The 23135-nt window shown below is 41.4% G+C and overlaps 1 protein-coding gene across 1 annotated transcript in view; it reads right to left on the reverse strand.

The window, feature by feature from the left end:
- reln (reelin) overlaps positions 1 to 23135 on the reverse strand; it is a 373827-nt gene that overhangs the window by 278004 nt on the left and 72688 nt on the right. The window contains exon 5 of the mRNA XM_041202329.1: positions 19578 to 19713. Within this exon, the coding sequence (XP_041058263.1) occupies positions 19578 to 19713 (136 nt within the window). The remainder of the gene's footprint in view (positions 1 to 19577; positions 19714 to 23135) is intronic.

A 23135-nucleotide genomic window follows, 5' to 3' on the forward strand; every position in this document is an offset into this window, starting at 1 on the left:
ATCGCATGCAGCCAGAGCAAGAGTGGAAAACATCACGGCTGGCCTCCAAAAGGCATTTCAGTGATGAGTCACTAAACTCTTCTTGGCATTTGGGGCCATGTATTCACTGCAGCAGTCCTGGGCTGCAAGCATTGAGAACTGTATGGGTGGCTGCAGTTCAGATATGGCACCTGGAGTGAGGAAACAGTGAGGTAACGGCATAGTGGGCAATTCAGAGGCCAGCCACCAGCGAGACAGCATGCTTCCTGTGGCTGCATAATTAGTAAGGTGGGATTGGGAAGGTATGGCGTGAAAAGCCGCCATTGTGGCTGGCAGGTAAAACGTCCTTTTTCCGGCCTGCTACTGCACTTAGTGCAAATCTGGGATGATTCCACACATAGGCATGCTGGTTGGACTGGGCAAACACTTATCAGATGAAGTGCAATGCAGAAAAGTGTGAGGTGATACATTTTGGTAAGAAGAAAGGGGAGAGGTAAAATAAATTCTAAAGGAGCTAGATGTGCATAAATCATTGAAGGTGGCAGGACAGGTTGAGAAAGTGGCTAACAAGATATGCAGGATCCTGGACTTTATAAATAGAGGCATAGACACAAGGAGGTTATGATCAGCAATTATAAAACACTGGTTCAATGCGAGTATTGTGTCCAATTCTGGACATCACAATTTAAGAAGGATGTAAAAGTTTTAGAGAGGCTGCAGAGAAGATTACAAGAATTGTTCTAGGGATGAGGGACTTCAGTTATGTGGATTGATTGGAAAAACTGATGTTGTTCTCTTTGCAGAAGAGAAAGTTGAGAAGATATTTGATAGAAGTGTTTAAAATCTTGAGGGGACTAGACAGAGTAGGTAGAGAGAATAGAGAGAAACTGTTCCCATTGGCGTAAGAGTTGAAAACCTGAAGACACTGGTTTCAGGTGATTGCCAGAAGAACCAATGGTGGCATGAGGGAAACTGTTGTACTCAGTGAGTGGTTAAGATCTACAATGCATTGCCTCAGAGTGTGGTGGAGGCAAATTCAGTTGCGACTTTCAAAAAGGAATTGGATAAGCATGAAGCGAAAAAAATGCAGGACTATGAGGAAGATTGAGGGAGTGGGACTGGCTAAGTTGCTCTTGCATAGAGCTGGCACAGACATGACAGGCTGAATGGTCTCCTCCTATGCTGTAACTATTCTATCATTCTATTACTGCAAGTCATAACATCACAAGGACAGGATATTCATTTCTAAAATGCTCCAGACTCTGTTCCTTGTCACACTGCACCTCCACTTCATTTCCATCTCTGTTACATCTTCCTATCACTTACATTTTGAATTATATCCAACTCCAGGCCATGTATTTTCCTAATCCCGTTGTACCCACTGCATTTATTATAATACTAATTAATAGCATTTTATCATTTAAAAACAGGGCCATGGACTAGGGCCCGAAAGAGACAGCACTTATGTATACATGTAGACACAGCTCTGCTTACCATTGAAGCATTTCTTTAAAATTTTTGTTAATTTACATTAAGGTAAATTTGGGACTAAAGTTTTAATTAGTTTCAGAATGATGTTGAAACCTTAGTATTTTACATATTAAATAACAACCAGTTTTCAATATAGACCACTCAAATTGTAGACAAGGGTACAGAGAAGAACAACCAGAATAATTCCAGGGCATTGTTTCCCAAACTTTTTTTTTCCATGAAATCCTATTTATCAGCTCAGACTTGCTGTGACCTCAGAGTTATTGAGCCGTAGTGGTGAGGGCACGTTGGGAGGTGGCCTTCAGCTTTTAAGTTGGCTGGGTGGGGAGGGACCAAAATGTGACAACATAGCAGGATAGTAACCTTCAGTATTTTTTAATTGAAGTACCAAAATAGAACAAGACAGCAGGATAATAACCGTCACTACTATGTTATTAAAGTCAAATAAAACAAAATATCAGGATAATAGCCTTCACTACTGTTTTATTAAAGTGCTGGAAAATGGGATTAGAATAGTTAGGTACTTGTTTGACTGGTGCAGACTCGATGGGCCGAAGGGCCTTTATCTATGCTGTAGACCTTTATGACTCTATGACTCTATGGCACTGGGTCTAATGAGACAGAGTCCCTCACGATCTGGCAGTGTGGTTGATGGTGCACATCTATATTTCCGATGTGATATCAAAGCTTGATCGATATCAAGATTTAATGCAGAACAGTGTGCTAAGCCCAGCTTCATACAAATAAGTACTGGTAAAAGGAACCATCACTTGCCATGTGTGCAGTGCAATGTCAGGATAGTCAGTCTTCACATCAAACCAGAATTCTGTCAGAAAAAACTCTGGAAATTTTTTTAAAAAATCGAACGCATGAAATTTTGATCAAGCTGACATTGAAAAGGGTTTTGGACCCAAGCAAACATTGTCATATCCAAATCAGGGAAAAGGGAGGCAACGTGCGCCTCCAGGCAGCTGCGAGTGGGACACTGTTTGATTTCATTGTCAGAGAGAAACTTGGAAAGTAGGAGAAAAGAGTCATAGTTCAACTTCAGCATATTATTCTTCCAAAATGCAATTTTATTCATGAATGCTGTAAGCTGATCGTTCAGTTGCAAAATGTTTGTGTTCTTTCCTTGCATTTTTTTTATTCGGTTCGTTTAGTTTCCCAAATATGTCTGCAACATAAGCAAGGAGGCACATTATGCTTTGGTCACAGAGAAAATCAATAAATTCCATTTTTTGACAGTCCAATGCAAATGCAAGCAGTTGATCCATCAGTTCAAAAAACCTCTGCAATACCCCTCCTCTTGACAATCAGTGGACGTCAGTACGAAACAAAAACACATCATGATCAGATCCCATGTTTGCACACAGTTTTGCAAACAACTCGTCCAAAGTGGTGAGGTTTAATGTTTTATCACAATTGATGTGACCTAATGCAATATTTCACCTAGCTGTGTACTCAGTTCTTTTGTTGCTAGTTGTTTCCCATAAATTATGCTGCAAGTCCAAATGACAGTTGGAATAATTCTCATCAAGGCCTGCAAGCTTGACTTGCGACTTGCCGTAGCTGGGGCACTATCGGTATGAAATTCAACCAGGTGATTCCAGGGAATATTTTTGTCTTCCATGTAGCCATCTGAAATACTGAATATTCCCTGTGCCGTTTCATGGTCAGCGTGAGACCAAAAGGAATGTCAACAAGAATACGATTCTCCCGCATGTATTGCACAAAAGTCATCATGTGCACATCGCACCCATCAACACTCACATCAGTTTGAAGTGCAAAAGCAGGTGTGAATTTCAGCTGCTCCACCTGCATAGGTTCCTGAACTGTTGCAATTGTTTGCTTCACGGTGTTGTTTGAGAGCCTCAGATTTTTACAATTTACATGAATGACTTGGATGGAGGGACCAAAGGAATGGTTGCTAAATTTGCTGATGACACAAGGATAGGTAGGAAAGTAAGTTGTGAAGAGGACGTAAGGAGGCTACAAAGAGACATAGAAAGGTTAGGTGAGTGGGCAAAGATCTGGCAAACGGAGTAAAATGTGGACAACTGTGAACTTGTCCATTTTGGCAGGAAGAATAAAAAAGACTATTAACTAAATGGTGAGAGATTGCAGAGCTCTGAGATTCAGAGGGATCTGGGTGCCCTAGTGCATGAATCACAAAAAGCTCATATGCAGGTACAGCAGGTAATTAGGAAAGCTAATAGAATGTTATAATTTATTGTGAGGGGAATTGATTACAAAAGGAGGCACATTATGCTTCAGTTATACAGGGGTCTTGTGGGAGATTCTAGAACTAGGGGTCACTGTTTAAAAATAAGGGGTCACCCATTTAAGACAGAGATGAGGAGAAATTTTTTTCTCTCAGTGGGTAGAGAATCTTTGGAACTCTATTCCTCAAAAGGTGGTAGAAGCAGGGTCTTTGAATATTTTTAAGGCAGAGTTAGATAGATTCTTGATTAACAAGGGGTGGTAGTGGTGAAAGATAATTGAGGGTAGGCAGGGATGTGGGATTGGGGTTACAATCAGATCAGCCATGATTTTATTGAATGGTGGAGCAGGCTTGAGGGGCTGAATGGCCTATTCCTGCTCCTAGTTCATATATTTGTATGTTCGTATGTAGGGGCACTATTGCAACTCGATTTCCCTGTGCCTGTCCAAACATTATACTAACTATTTTGAATGCGGCAGGTAAAATCAAAGTTTCTGCAACCGTACAAGCTTCTTGGCCCATGCAATCTGATAGCTCACCTCAAAAGATGCTCTTTGAGCTTGTTCAGAGTTGGTCATGTCCCTCTTTGGTTGCTGCGAAAGCTCCTCTTTCTGATGTTGGGAAAATGATTTTGATTTCCTGATGTATTCCTTCTGAGCGGTCTCTAAGTATCACTTAAGCTTACTTGGCTTCATGCTTTTGCTGGACAGCACTTGGAGGCCAATTAGGCATTTTGATCTTTCTTCGGATTTGACTGAAACACTTATGAACCCGTACTCAAGGAAAGCATTATTGTATTTACGAACACATTTCCTACCTATCATTTTTCATTTGCAAAGGAGTCTGAAGGCTCGCTGCTGGAAGTTGAAGCTCTGCTAAAACATTTGTCCATGGTGTGACCCGCAAGTAATTATCAAATCACTCTCAGCCTGTTCAGCTGTAGATTAGAGAAGCACCGTGCCAATGAGGAATTTGAGAGTTTCAGGCAGACAGAGGCTATTTCATGGCCCCACCCTCTCATCACAAACCTCCAATTGCGGCATGTCCTCCCTCCCTGACTCACTGTTCCTCCAATCAGGATTCCATTTGAGGAGGCCTGTCACTCCCCTCCAGCGAGCTGGAAAATAAAAATTGGGTGCATGCCTGGCAGCCAGTCCCAGGACAGAGTCTCCTTTCCACAGTTGCCATTACAGTCTTGGACACTGCATCCATTACCCCATCAGGGTTTGCAACCCACAGTTTGGGAGCCCCTGTTCGAGGATTTATGAAGGAACATTCACAAGAGCTGCACTTATTAGTTTCTTGCATTTAGAGCACACAACTGGAGAATGAGCGCATAAATTAGCCAGTTTCAATTGAGATGGGACAGTAGAAGAAACCTATTGTCTCCACATAGCAGTGGGGACTCTGCAATTTGTGGTGGTTGGGATCAAGGGTAGAGGCATAAATATTACTGATTTAATGTATTGAGTAGGTTGGTCAAATATTCTGTGAGACACAATAGCTACTATATTTCTGGAGCAGCAAGCCAGAAGTGAATAGTGTAATTGGTTGAATATTCTAGTTTTGTGATGGGAATGCTTTCTCGAGAAATTAAACGGATTGGATAAGGTTGATGATAGGATAGAATGAACACAGTCAATGGAAGGAGCAGGCTTCTGAGTTAAAATCCTTTTCTCGTCCCACATTTTTTTTTATTTGCAAATGCTTACCTAATGGTTCATGGGGCAAATGAATGGAGTGGCATGATCCTGAACCATACAGGCAGGAAGGTCTCAAGTTTGCTTCCTGGTCTATACCAAGTTGGCTAGTGTAAGTCAAGCTGAACATAAGGGTGTTACAATTAACCTCGGCACCCTAGGTTACAAAGCAGAAAATCATCCCATATCCCATTTCTGATTGTTAGCTAGGAACTCCTGCTGGATATGTTCATGCATCAACATTTGGTGAGGATAGTAATGGACTTGGCTATGACAATTAATCATTTTGCCAACAAGTCAATGGTCACGCATGAAGGCACTACAGGGAAACCACTGTATTTGGAACAATGAAATTATACTGAGCAAGGAATCTACGGCAGGAATGGAGGAAAACACATCAAGCGTTTTAAATATTTTTGTACAGGACCTGTTACCCAGTGTTAGGTGTGACCCTTAGACACTATCCTTACACCTTAAACAGGTGAGAATTGTTGGGGGGGGTGGTACGATGATCTTATCTCAATGTTCTCTGGACAACAGTGAACAAGAGCCTAATATTAATGTTCTCAATGTCAGTACTGAATAGTGTTAACAATTTTGCTAACAAGTGCAAACAGTTCATGGAGTTTTTTTTAAAGACTATCACACACATTAGCTTCAGTTCATGACTAAATGCCGACATAATGTTGGAAAGGGTCCTGGTACAGATCATTTTCAGCATCTGTGGGATCTGTGCTTATTACATTTGCCAAAAAGAATCAGTCACAATCTGGTTAAAAATATCAACTGTTTTAGATCAACTAGTTGTGTCATATTTGATGATGTGCATGTTTTCCGAGTAGACTCATAAATACCACCTCCTTGTTCTGAACTTTTCATAGATAGAATGGCAGAAATGTGACATTACATAATGCAAGGATTGCAACGTTTTCGCAAAATAACTTGGAAAAATTAGCTAAGCCTTTTTTCTATTATTCTCAAGGAGACATATGTGAATACCAAGCAACAGAATCTGAGCTCAGAAACAGCAGAGGATTCAAAGAGCCCACAAGTCTCACTTTGTTCTGAAGTAGTGAAAAAAAAGTTAAAGGGATAATGTTTTCACAGAAAAACTTTGGCAATCCCTCTTTCATTTAAGATGGAACAGGAACCCAAAGAATGTATTCTTATTAGAGTGATGTCAGATGGAAGTGACATAATAGTGTGTTTTGATTTGGCTTGCATTATTACATTATTGTTTGTAAGAACGAAAGAAAATGACAACTTTTTTGATGAAGATAATACTTCCTTACTGTGTTAGCAGTGACTCAATTGGCAGCACACTTGCCTCTGAACAAGTAGGTTGTGGGGTCAAGTCCCACTCCTGAGGCTTGAATTCAAAAATCTAGGCTGACACTCCAGTGCAGTACTGAGGGAATGCTAGACTGTCAGAGATGCTGTCCTCCGAATGAGGCATTGAATTGAGGCCCTATCTGTTCTCTCAGGTGGACATAAAGGAACCCATGGCACTATTTTGAAAAAGAGCAGGCAAGTTATCCTCAGTGTCCTGGTCAACATTTATCTTTCAGTCAACATCACAAAAATAGATTATCTGGTCATTGTTACATTGCTGTTTCTGGGAGCTTACTGCATGCAAAATTAGCTGCCGCATTTCCTACATTCCAAAGGTGAGTACACTTAAAAGAAAGTATTTCATTTGACATAAAGTGCTCTGGACATCCTGAAACCATGAAAGGCACTATGTAAATGCAAGTTTTTTCATTTATTACTAATAAATGGTGACTAGAGCTTAAGAGGTGTTCAAAGTGCATTTTATTGTTGACCAGGATGGGCTATATGAAATAATGAGTAATTAAAGTTAATAGAGAATTAAAAGGATAAGTTCAACATTATACAGTGTGCCATAATTTTGTCGTTTCAGTTATGGAGTTGCCCATTGTGAAGGCCATCAAACAGCAACTGAAAGCCTGGGAAGAGAGCAGAAAAACTGTTGTGCAGCAAGTGAATAACCTCCCAAGAAAATATGGCGGGGTGCATCTATTAATCTTTTTCTAAACATTTCTTCTCTGTTTACAATTACGTGCCAACATGTGGTCCACTGCTGAGGCTTCTTATCAATTGATTGAGCAATCGATTACAACAAATGAAAGCCCAGCAGTTCTGCCCGGCTGTGTCTTTAATGATTTTAATAGTGTATCCCTTTCAATGTTGTTCACATGGGCTATTATAGATGACAGCTGCAAAGAGGAGACTGGTGGTGTCAGTAATTACAGGCATTCACCACACAACTTTTCACCTGCTCCGCTGCAGATTTTAAGTGAGGTCATCACTGACAGAGATAATAAAGGACACAGTTAATTCCTTTTATCTGCCAGAAAGTAAAACTGTTTTAACAATTGATGACATTCCCAAAAAAATATTAATTTCTACTTTTTTAATGTTTGACCTATTCCTGAAAGAGTGGTACATGAATTTGAATAGATATTCCCCTTACAGTTTAGATCAGAGTTGTTCCTTTCTATAATATTAATCGGTGTAAAGTTCTATTATTTCAGAGCTGATACTCACCACCACCAAAAAGACATAGTCAACAGCACCAGAGCTACTATACAGAGTATCAAAAACTAAGACCACCCTGACCTGTCATTGAGCTCCAATACGCTGATGATCCTGCAGTAAGTGCTGTGCCAGAAATGGATCTCCAGGGAATCATCAATTTACTTGCTGAGGCATACGAGAAGATGGGACTTACACTCAACATTAAGAAGACCAAAGTCCTTCATCACAAGCAACAAATGCATGTGCCCCAGCCCCATTGATTAGGATTCATGATGAGTGCCTGGGAAATGTGGTACACTTCGAGTGCCTTAGAAGTTATCTTTCACAGAGGACTGACATTGACGAAGAAATCCAGCATCGCCTGAAATCTGCTGATGCAGCCTTTGGCCAGTTGAGGAAGCAAGTGTTTGAAGATCATGACTTCAAAACTGAAGCCAAGCTCATGAACTACCACGTGGTCGTGATCCCTTCCTTAGTGTACAGGGCTCAAATATGGACAACGTATAGGAGGCACCTCAAAGCCCTGGAGTAATACCATCAACGCTGCCTGTGGAAGATCTTACCTATTAGGTGGGAGGTTAGACGCACAACATCAGTGTCCTCTCTAAAGCTGTCACCATAAGCATTGAGGCCATGATCATCTGCCATCAGCTTCATTGGTGATATAGTTCGGATGTCAGATGCCAAAGCAGGTCCTCTTCTCCCAGCTCAGTCAGGGCAGATGCACCAGAGGAGGACAGAAGAAGTGTTTCAAGGATCTGCTGAAAGCCAACATGAAGAAATGCAACATTGACATCAACTCCTGGGAGATCATTGCCTTGGACCGAACCAGATAGTAGCAGAGTCTGTGGGGAGGATCCCACAGCTTTTCGAGACCCGACAACAAAATGAAGAGGAAAAGCAAAAGTGGCAAAAAGAACACACCATGGGCTGGATTTTCCGCACCTGCCTGCCACTGGCATCTTCTGGTCCCGCCGCAAATCAATGGCCCATGTCTCAAACTGATAATATACGAGCAGACATCCCACATGGCAACAAATGCCCTACGTGCCATTAAGTTTGCAGATCCGAAATCGGCCATCTTTAGACTCATGGGAGACAGTTATTCTCACTAATGAGGAATAGCCAATGACAATAATAATAATACACAAAATATTATTGATCACACTGGGTTAAAGCTACTACACTCTCCAAATCGGGCACATCCTGGCTGGGTAAAATGAAAAACTCCATTAACTCTTCTTACAACAGGAGCAGATTTCCTCTGATCTCTACATGTTAGTGACATTGAAAAAGTATTTGTTAAAATAACAAAAATTTAAAAAGCAACGTTACTAACACATAGTGTACTTTTTAAATGTTAAGCTTTTTCCCCATTTCTTTTCATAAGATTAATGACAAATTAAATTCATATGGATGGAATAAAATGAAGGAGCAGGGGCCTAAATCTTGTAGTATGATTGGTAAAGCACAGTTCCAATGCTAATGATTGTAGAAAATCTTTTCAAAGTTATTATCATTGTCTTCTTTCTTCTTCTTGAGTTCTCTGCCTGAAGGCAGGTCTGACCCACAGCGCCACAACCTCCACTACAGGTAGGGCAGGTGGCCAGGTCCCAAATCCACCCAGTCAGAATGGGGATCAATCCCTAGCTCTCAGCCCCAATCGGATCCACTGGCCAACTGAGCCAACCAAACCCCACCCCACCCCCAAGAAGCCCAAGTTGCTATGGCAACATGCACTTTTACACGCATGTTGTAGTCCAGAGCTATGGACAGTGATGGTAGAGGTTCCAATTTCCTTCCACCAATCTCTCCCACTCTTACCACCTGCTTTTGGTGTATGTTGGAAGGGTTTACAAGATGATGCTCAACCTGTTTGGCTGCATTATGACACACCTTCCTTGGCCATCAGCTCCTGGAGTGCGACTTGAACCCTGATTTTTGGGCTCAAAGACAGGGCACTACCCACTATGGCACAAGACCTCCCCATCATTGTCTAGTCAAATGAAAACTGACAATGATTACAGATCAAATAGTGGACACAGTGTGTGCTCTGGTTAGGTCCAACTGATGAATCAAAACAGCTAAATCTCAAATCTCACAAGATACTTTTTGGGAAGTCCATCTTACATCAGATAAATTCTTGTCCTCTTTAGTCAACATTTCCTTTCAGTTTATTTGGACTTAATTGGAGAATGCATTACATATTTTTAGGGAAACTGGCAACATCAGATGTGAGAGTTTTGTTCATCTGTTAAGTTTCAGCAGACAGAGATACTGTCAAATTGGTGAAAGACAGGGGACCCATTACATAACTGATGGTTGCACTCCTGTGTAGAATATACTATAGGGGAAAATGACAAGAATGGAGAAAGCAGCCAAAAATGGACGAAAGGCAATAGTTATTTTCATTTCAACAGGAGAAAATGAAAATACAGCCAACAGCAATAATGGTAAGAAATTAAACTGGCAAGTAAGATTCCCAGCTGAAAGGGATCATATAGAAAACAAATGCTCTTACTGAAACAGCAAAGATGACACAGCTTCAAGTAAATAAGCTAAGAAAAAAATCAATGTAGAAATGATCTACTGAAAACGAGGATCCATTTTCCTCCGCAGTATATTATTACTGGTGTTTTTTAGTCATATTTTTCTAACACCAACTGATCTGTTATGACATTGCTCCTGAGTATTCAGGGATGTGGAGAATACTTGTGAATCTAACTTACTTTTTAAAAATGTTTTTGGGACAAGAGTATCACTGGCAAGGCCAAAATTTATTGCACATCCCTGATTGCCCTTGAGAAGGTGCTGGTGAGCTGCCTTCTTGCACCAGTACAATCCTTGTGGTGTAGGTACATCTACAGTGCTTTCTTTCTGTAGTAATTTGGTACAACTGAGTGGCCTTCTACCCCATTTCAGAGGGCAGTTAAAAGTCAACCACTTTGTTGTGGGTCTGGAGTCACACATAGGCCAGACTGGTTAAGGATGAGAGATTTCCTCCTCTCAAGGACATTACTGAACCAGATGGGATTTTACAACAATTGGTAGTTTCATGATTATTGTGAATGAGACTAGCATTTGATTCCAGATTTATTATTTAAATTTAAATTCTCTCAGCTGCCGTGGTGGGATTTGTCCTATTCCTTGAATGCACTGCTCAATTACTCCCTGTTGGGAAATATTATAAACTCTTATGGTGGGTGAGGAGTGGCGGTTCAATCACAAAACAATTTTTAATTGTAATTTTTGAGCTTTAAGTCAGAAGAACCCATCTCTGGCTCACTGGCCTTTTTATGTATAGCTTTTTAATTATAGTTTTGAAACTGTGACAATGTGACACTTTATAGATAGTAGCACGTGAATTGTGATGGAAGTGCTAGTTGCGAGTCTTTTGCATAAAATCAGAAGTTTATGGCACAGCAAGAGCCATTTGGCCCATCATGTAGATGCTGGATATTGATATTGTTTCTAGCAGATCTCCTCGAGTGTTGTTCACAGGTAGTCTGCAGCACAGTTACTGACTTGGTCTTACTTATCTAATGTACCTGCAAATTCCTCAGGTCACTCAGTCAGTAAATCTGCTTGTAAATTTCAGGCTCGTGTTGAAATGCCTGGCCTACTTTCTATTATCTTTAATAAAAGGTGATTTAGCATCTGTAACAAAGTGTGATATTTGTCATATGACAGACGCACACTAAAGGCAAAGTTGTTTTTTAAATGTACTAGTGGATGTTTTATCATGATAATCTGTTTTATAGGGACAGGAATACTGTACAACGTAATGCAGGAAGTATTATTCTGCTCTTAAACAGAATTACAGCTGTGTGCCCTAGCCCAATCAACTCCTGCACTCCAACCTTCTTCACCTGAAGAACCTGAGGACGCTTTGTGCAGTAACGGTCATTGTTGTACAGGTACTTGACTTGTTTTATTGTATAGTTGCACATGTGAAGGAGCTGACAAAGCTTTACTCCCATCTCCTTAACCTGAATCTTTCTTTATAATTCATGAAGTTTCTCACCTCATTTAATAACCACATGACCTTGTTCATCCTTCAAGACCAAGATGACCATGTTCATAAACTGTGGTGTTTGGTAGGGTTCCAGTGGGTACATAGGTGACTGCTAAGGCTGAACTCATTACTCACTGCATCAATGATTAGTTAAATACTGCAAGTATTTAGTAATTAAATTATTCACTACAGGCCTAACATTCTGAGCCCAGGCCTTGGCATGGTACTCCGTGCACAGTCAATATCGCAGGGCATTGATCGTGATTCTCCATCTTTGACTGGAATCAATGGTGTAATATTGTGGAAATTATACTTCTAATTTTCCAAAGCATGATGGTGAGATCGCTTGCTGCCAGTCTGAGCTTAGAAAATTTACCACTACCTTTAAAGCAATCCACACCACCAATATATTTTATAATTCAGTGAGTTCCTTACTATAACAGCAGTTTAGTAAAATTTTAATAATTTATAATTTCAGTTCTGTTATTATAAGCTCATCCATCTCCTTTGTGAGTAGTGTCATGACAGAATAATTTATCATTTATTTTATTTGAAAATTGCATTGCTCATCATTTTAACTTATACTTTTCTGGAACTTTTCAAAACAAACGTTTTCCTTTCCCCACCTCTTCTCCTACCAGTTCTCCTGAATCCATACTATCACCATGATCCACTCATTGGATATCTTCATGGATATTATCAATGCCAGATCTTGGTTGACTGACAAGTAGGTGTTTCTACATTGCTTCAGGAAGTGACTAACAATAATGTTGTCCTACATTACTGGTATGTTGCATTGTCATGTAAGTAACTTCTCTACATCCAGAGTTTATGCAGAAAAGGTCATCGCTGCAACAACTTCATACAGTGTTTCTAAAGTGATTAGAAAGCACAATCTTAAAATCAAAGCATATGACTGCAACAACATTCCCAGTAAGCTACTGGCTCATTGCCAGGCACTTTAGGACAGGCCCATCTTTCATTTGGAAGCCAGAACCTTGTCAAATCTAGCTGTTTAATTACTGTGACGGCTTTTAGATTACACAACTATTTCTCTTCGGGAAAAAGACAGTTAATTTTATACAGAGGTCTATGCTGACAGCCCAGCAGAATGATTACTTCACACTGGAAGGATTGATATTGAAAGAGAACATTAATATAACTGTTAGGTCACAGCACTGACTTTGGTAATGACACTGTAATGTAAGTGAGTGAGGCCTCTGGAGGCATGGGCCCAAATCTTCTGGTCTCTGGATGGACATAGCCTGGACATACCCTGGAAGATACGCGACTGGACCCCTTGCAAGTACAATGCAAGGACACCGCAGGAATTGCCCAGGATATTTCAACTTCCGATAATTCCCCTGCCTCCAGAAACCCTCCAAAATAGTCTCTAACTCTGAGTTACATAGTTACCAAGGAAATGTTAGACAGAGAGAAACCATGTCTAACACCTGAGTGAGTAACTGCACCCTGCCCCCTCTCTAACCACTTACATTCCGATCCTCACCCCAACCCTCCAGGTCCCCCTCCAACTCTCTGGTTCCTCCCCTCCAGCTCCCCCACTTCGACCCTCTGACTCCACCCAGTGACCCTCCAGCTCAACCCTATCCCTCACGACCCTCCAGCTCCACCCACCCCTCCAGTGACCCTCCGGCTCCCTCCACCCCACTGTGACTCTCTGGCTCCCTCCACCTCCCCTGCAACTCTCCGACCACACCTCCCGCAACCCTCCGACCCCGCCTCCCGTGACCCTCCGACTCCAACCCCACCCCAACTGCACTTACCACCCTACCCCCTCTACCCACTTACCTCAGACACTCATTCACTAATACAGTGAAAAACAATATAAATGTCCCAAAGCTTTTCACTGCGTTGGTGAATCAAGTCTTTCCAAAATATGGCAGTTAGCACTGTAAGAAGGGGGTGTGGCTTGGCTTCCTCCAACGATACCGCACTACGAAGTAGTCCCAGAACACGTACACTCTGCTTTTCTGAAGAGGCCCGGTATGGAAGTCCGGGCCAGAAATGCGGAGCTCCAGTGTGTGTAAAAAAAATGAGTGGCATGACAATCTGATGGTGATTGACATTCCTCGGAAGATTCGATCCAGGATGAACAAGGGCATCTCTAAGTGTAGCAGTGTGAGCAAATATAAAGGTTGCCACCAACACTGACCACCATTTTTCTCGACCCAAATGTGACAAATGTTGAAATAGCCACTACAGACCAGGCCTTCTACTTGTTGACATGTAAACATCAAAGCAAATCCACTTCCAGAAATAGAGGTTGCATTTACAAACTTTAAACAGCTGTGCATCTCCCGTTGGTTTGGCTGATGGCATATGTGCAAGAGATTCTTCTCCACAGTGGGATAAATGGTTCCACAACACTGGAAGCTCCAGTGTTGCTTGAAGCTGACCCGTAATAGTCGGGATAAAGGATGGTTCAACTTGCCTGTTTCAACTGTTAGACATGTTCCTGAAACAGAGAGGTATTGATGGTGGTTTTACTCATCCACCTGCCCCATGGGAGAGCACAAATTTGTGCCACTGCTGGAGAATTGAGTTGTGGAGAGCAAACTCATAAAAGATAAAATGCAACCCCATACTCCAAAAGACTGGGCAGCAGTGTGGCAGTGTTACAAGAAAAGGGTATGTGGATATTGTGGAAAATGGATTCACTTCTTACAGGGTTAATTGTAGATACACATAATAACACACTTTTGCACGGACCTTTCACCTTTTTATGGTGACTGTTTTATTGGCTATCAAAGCATCAGATTATTTTATAGGTTGGTTGGTTAATTATTAAATTCTCATGGTTTCTCAGGACGTTCTCGAAAACTAGAAAACCAGTTAATAATTAAAGTAGTGTTTAAATTGGCGCAGTTATCATTTAACAGAAAGGTGTCCAGAGAGCTATAAAATGGGCAATAAATGGCTTTGTAAAAGATGAATAGCTATTTTGTTCTAATCTTCCACAGACCAGACTATAAGTACCACATTGTTTACCTAGATTTAGTTCAAATGACTCCCTGCAATGGCTGTAGTGCATTAAACAACAAGCAAAGATTTAAGGCACTATGAATGTCTGACCAGAAAGTTGTAACTTATTCGCATAATACAATGAGGCATGTCTGTCGTAGATAATAGAGCTCTTTTAATTGTTACATTTCTATACTTCATAGCTTTCTGTCATTTGCTACACATGTAGACTGCTCACCACCTGCCAGGAAGCTGAAGGTTGTGAAAAGAGTATAAAAATAGAGCTACCATGAGTATTGAATGTTGTCTCCAAGCTACATACTTTTCCTGAATTGTTCTGAGCAGGTCGTATGTGCCAGGTCGCCTCAATGCTTTGGCTCCTGTTTTTTCCTGTTGTGAAGTCCATTATTTTGTTGCTTTCCTGTTTTTCTTGGATGCTGTAATGCTCATCTCTTGCTGGTCCTTTGTTGGTCCCACATTACAGATTGTGATGTCTTCTTCAGGAATTGTTATTCACTTGTGGACCCCTTTTTAAATTGCAAAATCTTTTGGAAGAACCAAGGCTCATTTGCAAAACACCATCAAGGTTCAAAAGATGGAAGAGAAGGCAAAGTATATGAAGAAGTTAAAATGAAATGATATCTGATTTTGGTTTTTAAGGGCTGAAAACTATAGAAGGAAGGAAACACTGATGGAGATAATGGCTCAGATCTTCTGAACTCTGGATCGTTGGAGATTGAACATACTCAAGATATGCGCTGGGACCCTGAGGAAGTCCCGATGCACTGACTCTGTGGGGATTTCCTGCGAAATTTTGAACTTCTGATGGGCAATTTCCCCTGCTCCCCGGAACCCTTTAAGTTTCAGTCAGAGATTTTGGACAGTTCCAATTTACTTACCTGGTTAGTTATCCAGGAAATGTTAAATAGAAAAATCCTAGTCTAACTCCTGGGTAACTATACAACTGACCCCCCCAATCACTCATATTGATCCCTTCCCACCAACTCTCTCAGCTCCCAACTACCCCCCTGACCACCCCCCACCACCCCCTCACCCACCTACCCACTCACAGTCATTCTACAACATCCACCTGCCACCCTACCTAGCTCACCCACCTGCCACCCTGCCCATCTGCCATCCTTTCTGCTGCCACCCTGCCCACCTCACTCACTTGCCACCCCACTCACATAGCTATTTACCTCATCCACCCTACCCACTTACCTCACCTATCTTACCCACTTACATACTCACCCATTCACTGAAAGGCTTTGGGACCTTTAAATACTTACCAGAATATGGAAGCCAGTGCTGTAAAAAAGGGGTCATTGTGTCCATGCTGATTCTCTTTATTCCTCTCACTATGAATTCCTGCACTGACGGAGTTCTTCTGCATCATGGATCAGACATTTGGCTGGAAAAATTGTATCCAGGTAAATGGGTAGTTTTCTGTTTGATCAAGGTCAGATAAAGCAGTTCCGACGCTCATTAGAAGATTTTGGCCAATGGAGGCCAATTTCCTAATTGGAACGTCCTACTAGCCCCTTTTGACAGAACAATCCCATGAGAGAAACAGCACAAGACATGGATTCCATGGGGACAGAGGAGGAGCTGGTGAAAGATCCTGCTTCAAACAGGTAGGGGTCTGTCCTATAATACAAGTGATGCAGGAGCACCATTTTGAGTCCTTATAGTCCATTCCCACATTTTACCCAGTTTCCGTGTTCTGTTGTGAATAATGATCATGGTAATTGACCATCCAGGGTTGTTATGCAACTAGTTGCCAGGCAGATAAATCAGTTCATAGAGCTGCAAAAACCAAACATTTTTGTTGCTTTGAGGCCATTTCTAACTCACTTTAAATGCTTCTGCTCGTGTCACATAGATTCTTGTGAGTGTTTCTACCAATTGTTTATCTTTTTTTGCAGGGTCTTTACAATCACCAATGGATTTTCCAATGGGAATCTCCCTATCTGAGAGCCTGGGAGGAAAAGAAAGATCCCTGAAGATATGGCAGGTGCACAAGAGAGACTGTGTGCCCATCCACTGTAATTTCCAACACAGCAGCATCCGTAAACAGAGTTGGCCCAAGCTCAATTTGGCTGATAATTGGTGCTTGCAGTTAGTTCTAATCTCAATGTAGATTGTGGCAACAGTCACTCACAAATGTGAAAACTGGATTAAACAGTTCTTCAGAAGCAGCCCAATCACAGCGTGCCATGCTTTGTTACTGTGTGGAGGAAGGCATATCAGGCAGCAAAGCCTAATAGGCTGACATCTGCCAAAATGTCACCAACTTTTATTCCAGGTATTGCTGCTCTGGCAGTGGCTGTGGACATTTTTTTCCCCACAGAGTTTGCAGCAGTAGAGAGCCAGATTTAGAGTTATGCCATCTGCTGAGGCCACTTACTGCTAGAATGCACCATTGGGCTGGCAGAGCAAATGACAGAACCAATCTGCTGCAGTTGCAAGCCTGTACTCCTGCCTTCATTTCTGTCACATTGCTTAATCCTTTGCCTTTTTGCCTTGGCAAAGCCTGTTAATGGGCTGAAATATCTTTTGAACCTTTATAAAAGCTTTCAGAATTTCCATCTTCCCATTGTGACTTTCCCCCTTAATTGTCTCCATCATTTTAAATTTCATATTCTCAAATTTCCTCTCCTACTGCTAATGTACCCCCAATATTCATAGATCCAGGTGGAAACAAAGATTGAAATGAACTGGCCTATGAGAATTGTGTCCTATCTAACACAAGGGGATTTAGGATGAGTTCTTAATCTTTTAGAAATGACTGGCATTAGATGAGGAAAACTGACCCCTAAAAATTCCACAGTATCAGTCCTCTGGAAAAGAATGCGTTAGGAAAGAGAAACACAATAGCACTGATATCACCTTCCAATGGGAAGTTGGCAGAAGCAGGCATTATTCCTAGCTGGAAATTTAGGGTGGATCCCCAGTAGAGTTTACCTGCCTTATTTGAATGACACCATTTGATTGTTTGGTCATTTTTGGTGGCTAGAGCCAGCTGGGGAGGAAGATGGGGCAACCTGGAGGCTGCCCATTGGCATTGGGTAAAGGTTGCCAACACAAGCCAAGTCTGAGGGGGTGGGACAATGTTATAAAAGCCTCATTCTGGGAAGCACAGGTCAGTAGAGGCCCAGATTTTCTTTGCAGGGGAACTGCCACACAAGGCCCACTAAGGAAAGATCTTCTTAACTTGCCTTCATTGCCTTGCCAACATGCATCATCTGGCAGGGCAGTCATGGTTGGCATTCCACTCAGGAATGGGTTGAAATACCACAGTGGTCCTTCATCTGCTGCCAAAACCAATGGGAGCAGAACACAAATGGAGCCACTCAATTTTAAATGTGCCCCCAGCTCCTTTCAGTAATTATGGAGAGTTGAAGCAGGTAAACTGAGTAGCGCCTCAAAGTGAGTGAAGCCCAAAATTGAACTAAGTTCATCCTCGGATCTCATCAAAATAAATTAACTGAGATGCAGGTGCTGTGCCCTGATATAGAGTGGGGGAGAGTGTGGCAAGTTGATCAGTAGGGGAGGGGCTGCGAGGGTGAGCCACTAAGGCCACGTAAATAAAGGCCCTGACTAACTTAATAGTGAACTGAATGCCATGCTGATTGGACACCTGCTGAATTGATTATCATTACGCCAGTAAATAAGCACAATAATGTTAAATTTTGACCCTAAAATTCCATCTTAATGAGTCGTGAATTATTTTTCAATGGGAGGAGGAGGTGGTAAAAATTCGCTTGAAGGTTAACTCCCCTCGAGGGAGAGAAAAGGAGAGAAAAAGAGAGAGACAGGTGAGTCACCCTATCAATAGGAAGGAAAGCCAGAAAGCTGAATCCTTATGTTATATCCTGTGGTAAATAGTTAATTACCATACATGAATTTACACATTACTGTGGGAGAGAGCCGATTTAAAAATGAGAGCAAGAAGGATGAAGATTAAGAGCAGTGCTTAAGATTACCTTAAGGGCATTAAAAAATTTGAATGATAAGAGACCAATGGTCAGATATTTGCTAATATATTATCACTAGGAATATTTATCAAAGAGAAATTTTTTCACTTTAGATTTGAACAAAAGTTTTGTCAAGCTGGCTTGTATGTCCAGGGGTACTGAGTCCCACACATCAGGGCCAATTCATTTTATTGAGTTATGCGGTAAAGCAGTTTTTTGGATTGACCAGATGCACATAACATGAATTTCTGGTAGGGGTTGTAAATGGCAGAATTCTATTGAAACATTTTGTTGAACAAAGATGGAAATTGATTGGCATGAAATCCAAACATAATGAGTGCATTTTGTAAAAGAAAATGTGTATCTTCAATTTTCAAAGCGAATAAATAGACTCAGTTTTGTCAAAATAACCTGTGCCTGCACAAATTCATTTAGCTTTCTTTTGTAATAGAAGAATAGGATGGTTTCAACAGCTAATTGGTGTTAGTTTTGTTACTGTTTTTAATAATAGATTATAAAGCTACGAAATACAACTAAATAAATTTGTGCTGGTGGTAAGAGTTTAAAATACAGCCAGAGTTTAATATTCAATTCAGTGTATGGAGTGGCCAACTGCATTCATTGTCGCTCCTTACAGTATGTTTACTCACATAAAATTCACGCAGCCTGTTCCTGCAGGTGGAGCGATCCAAACAAAGCTGAGATTTGTCTGTGGAAGATGACTGACATGAGACGCTACAACACTGCACATGAACTGGGATCCGAAAGGTTGATCAGACATGAACCCTGCAACAACACAAAGAAGGGCATCAGATACTGTAAGTGAATAGCACGGCTCATTTGTGTAAATGTTCTCTTGTGTGGTTGCTTGGTACCTCTTTGGAATAGGTTTTCTACAGCTTTAAACACTAGGTGAAAATCAACTTCAGTCAACAATAACTGGGTTGGGTTAAGAGGGCAAGGGATCACTCCATCACATATGTCTCTCTCTGCCAAATGTTGACTTCATTTCAGATAAGGGTGAGACTTATTATTTGTGGGGAACATACAGACTGGTAACAGCGCATAGCGATTCCAAGTGATTTTTGCACTATTGTACTAACCTCTCGATTTAGTGGTAAGACTGGCAGATCGAGGAAGCCAGTAAATTTGTTAGCGCAGGATTTGAAAAAAAGCTGACCCTAATACTGTACAGGATGTTCTTTTGATGCCAAGGTGGAGTAGAGGGTACTGTGTGCAGCATCTGGTCTGGACTACACCTGATCTGGGAGTGCTTGATACTAAACCATGTTAAAAAGCTGGTGGCAACATTTCACTGCTCATCATTGACAGCTCTGTAGTGACAAGAGAAACTGACCAAAAATGTGACTATTTTATTGCTTCTTGTCGCATGCTTCGTGTGGCACCTCACTTCAACACTTCAGTAAGCTTGCCTCCAATATCAGTCTCCTACAGCCAATATCAGTCTCCTACAGAAAAGTAGCTGCAGATCTGTTGTCTCACTGCAGCCAAAAAATGTTTCCGTGCTCAACAACACGTCACCATATGCTTTGGTGTCATTGTTGTTTGTGAATGAAGTGCAGTGTGAGGCTTCATGTTCCAGGAAAGTGTCTTAAGTAACACATTTTTAAATGAACTTACTGATTTCTACAGTATGTCACCCATATGCTTCTTAAGTGTCACCATGGCTAATATATGCAGTGTAGTACGGGACAATGAATCAGAGTGTTTCTAGATAAATCCACATGAAAACAAAAACTACAACAGGTGTGTAATCTGAAGAGTAAATTCTTTCTCTCACTCTCTCGCTATCACTCATACACACACACACACTTGCATATATTTTCCTCAGCCACATGTCAATTGCAGGCAGCAGCCTTCTCCACCACACCACTCCATATCATAAATCACATCCCATCTAAAAGAAAATAATTAGAGAAAGAAGCAAAACAAAAGTTAAGGAAGAAGAAACAGAAGGGAAGAGAAAGAGATAGAATCAGAAAGGAGCAGCAACATAAAGATTGGAAGAATGTCTTTGTGCATGGCCAGTTGTGCAGTGTGGCTTGCCATAGTCATGTGACATCTGAGTCCTGTGACCTCAGGAGTAAAGGATTGAGGCTGAAGCCATTTTACCTACCACATGAATGCAACTCTCCAAGTGCTACAGGAAGTAGTTTTGAAAGGATGGCCTGAAACCATCAGGGAAAAACCTGTTGCTATTAGAGAGTATTGGGTATACAGATGGCAGCTTGTATGAAGGAACTAGTCATAAGGAGATGAGAAATGGAATGCATGCAAGCCATCAAGAAATTGAGTCTCATCTGAGGAAGACAAGAGACGTGCTCTACTGGCCAAACATGAGCAATGAGATTAAGGACCAAGTCATCCATTTCGGTGCTTGTAATGAACATCAAGCTACAAAGCCACTCATGACACCCAGACAGACCATGGATGAAGCATGGAGTGGACCTCTTCATTCTCTTTGGTACAGACTCTCATCAACATTGATTAGCATTCAGACTACTGGGAAGTAGGTAAGCTGGTGTCAGTGACTGCCAGTGAGATCATAAAATGCCTGAAAGCACACTTAGGTCATCATGGGATTCCCGACATTGTGATGAGTGACAATGGCCCTCAGTTCATGAGTGAAAAATTCAGACACTTCATGAATGATTGGGAAATTCAGCACAACAACCATCTCCCACACTATCCCCAGTCAAATGGAAATGCTGAGGCAGCAGTGAAAATTGACAAAGGGATCATCAAAAAAATTGAGTAGATCCAGCACAGATGTGTACAAGCGATCTTAAGAGTGGAGAAATACACCTATTGAAGGCATGGAAAGTAGTCCAGTCCAGCGACTAACATCCCAGCACACCCAGACCACTCTCCCAATAGCTAAAAACCTACTGAAGCCAGAAGTAGTAACAGGAGTGAGTGACAAAATCAAAATGAAATCAGAAAAGGCAAATTTCACTTTGATAAAAAAGTCAAATCATTGCCAGAGTTGAGAGTTGGAAGGCCAGTCAGAATACAAACATTCAACACACTCAACGAAAGTCAGTCCACCTGGCACTGTGGAACCTATGTAAAGCAGTTGTCATCTTGATCATACATGGTGAAAGTGAATGACCAGATGTATTGTTGCAACTGCTGACATATACATGCAAACGAAGAAGCTGCTCCTGCACAGCATGCAGCTGGTGAAGAGTTGAGTTTGCCAACTGAATAAAGAACAGAATGGCCATCAGTCCCAGAGGTCAACTGCTCCCCAACAAATTCAGTGGATCAGCAGCAACACTTGCCATGGCAACGACATTCCCGGAGAGGCAAAGTGACCCCAGGAATCAGCAGATATCAGTCCAATAACCAATAACAATCTGCACACGCACCATTAGAAGACCTGAATGCTTTAAAGATTGTGTGTGCAATGCCTGTGTAGAGACAGATGAAAGTAAGACAGACTAGAATGAATAAATTTCTGTATGCTGGTGATTTTCTTTATAGGGAACTTGCAACTGCAAAAGATAGTGCATGCAATGTGTTCTCTTTCTTTTATGAAAAGGGGATGTTTGGAGTAGTGCCTTTGCGCACGGCCTGTTGTGTACTGTAACTTGCCACAGTCATGTGATGTCTGGTGTCATTCCTTTGAGTGTAAAAAATTGAGGCAGAAGCTATTTGACCTGCTACATGGAACAAAGATGTCAGAACAAAAACAAAAACAGAATTACCTGGAAAAACTCAGCAGGTCTGGCAGCATCGGCGGAGAAGAAAAGAGTTGACGTTTCGAGTCCTCATGACCCTTCGACAGAACTTGAGTTCGAGTCCAAGAAAGAGTTGAAATATAAGCTGGTTTAAGGTGTGTGTGTGGGGGGCGGAGAGAGAGAGATGGAGGGGGGGGTGTGGTTGTAGGGACAAACAAGCAGTGATAGAAGCAGATCATCAAAAGATGTCAACAACAATAGTACAAAAGAACACATAGGTGTTAAAGTTAAAAGTTGGTGATATTATCTAAACGAATGTGCTAATTAAGAATGGATGGTAGGGCACTCAAGGTATAGCTCTAGTGGGGGTATTTTTTTTAAAAAATAATGGAAATAGGTGGGAAAAGGAAAATCTTTATAATTTATTGGAAAAAAAAGGAAGGGGGAAACAGAAAGGGGGTGGGGATGGGGGAGGGAGCTCACAACCTAAAGTTGTTGAATTCA

The sequence above is a fragment of the Carcharodon carcharias genome, chromosome 13, assembly GCF_017639515.1.
Source record: "Carcharodon carcharias isolate sCarCar2 chromosome 13, sCarCar2.pri, whole genome shotgun sequence".
Classification (NCBI taxonomy): Eukaryota; Metazoa; Chordata; class Chondrichthyes; order Lamniformes; family Lamnidae; genus Carcharodon; species Carcharodon carcharias.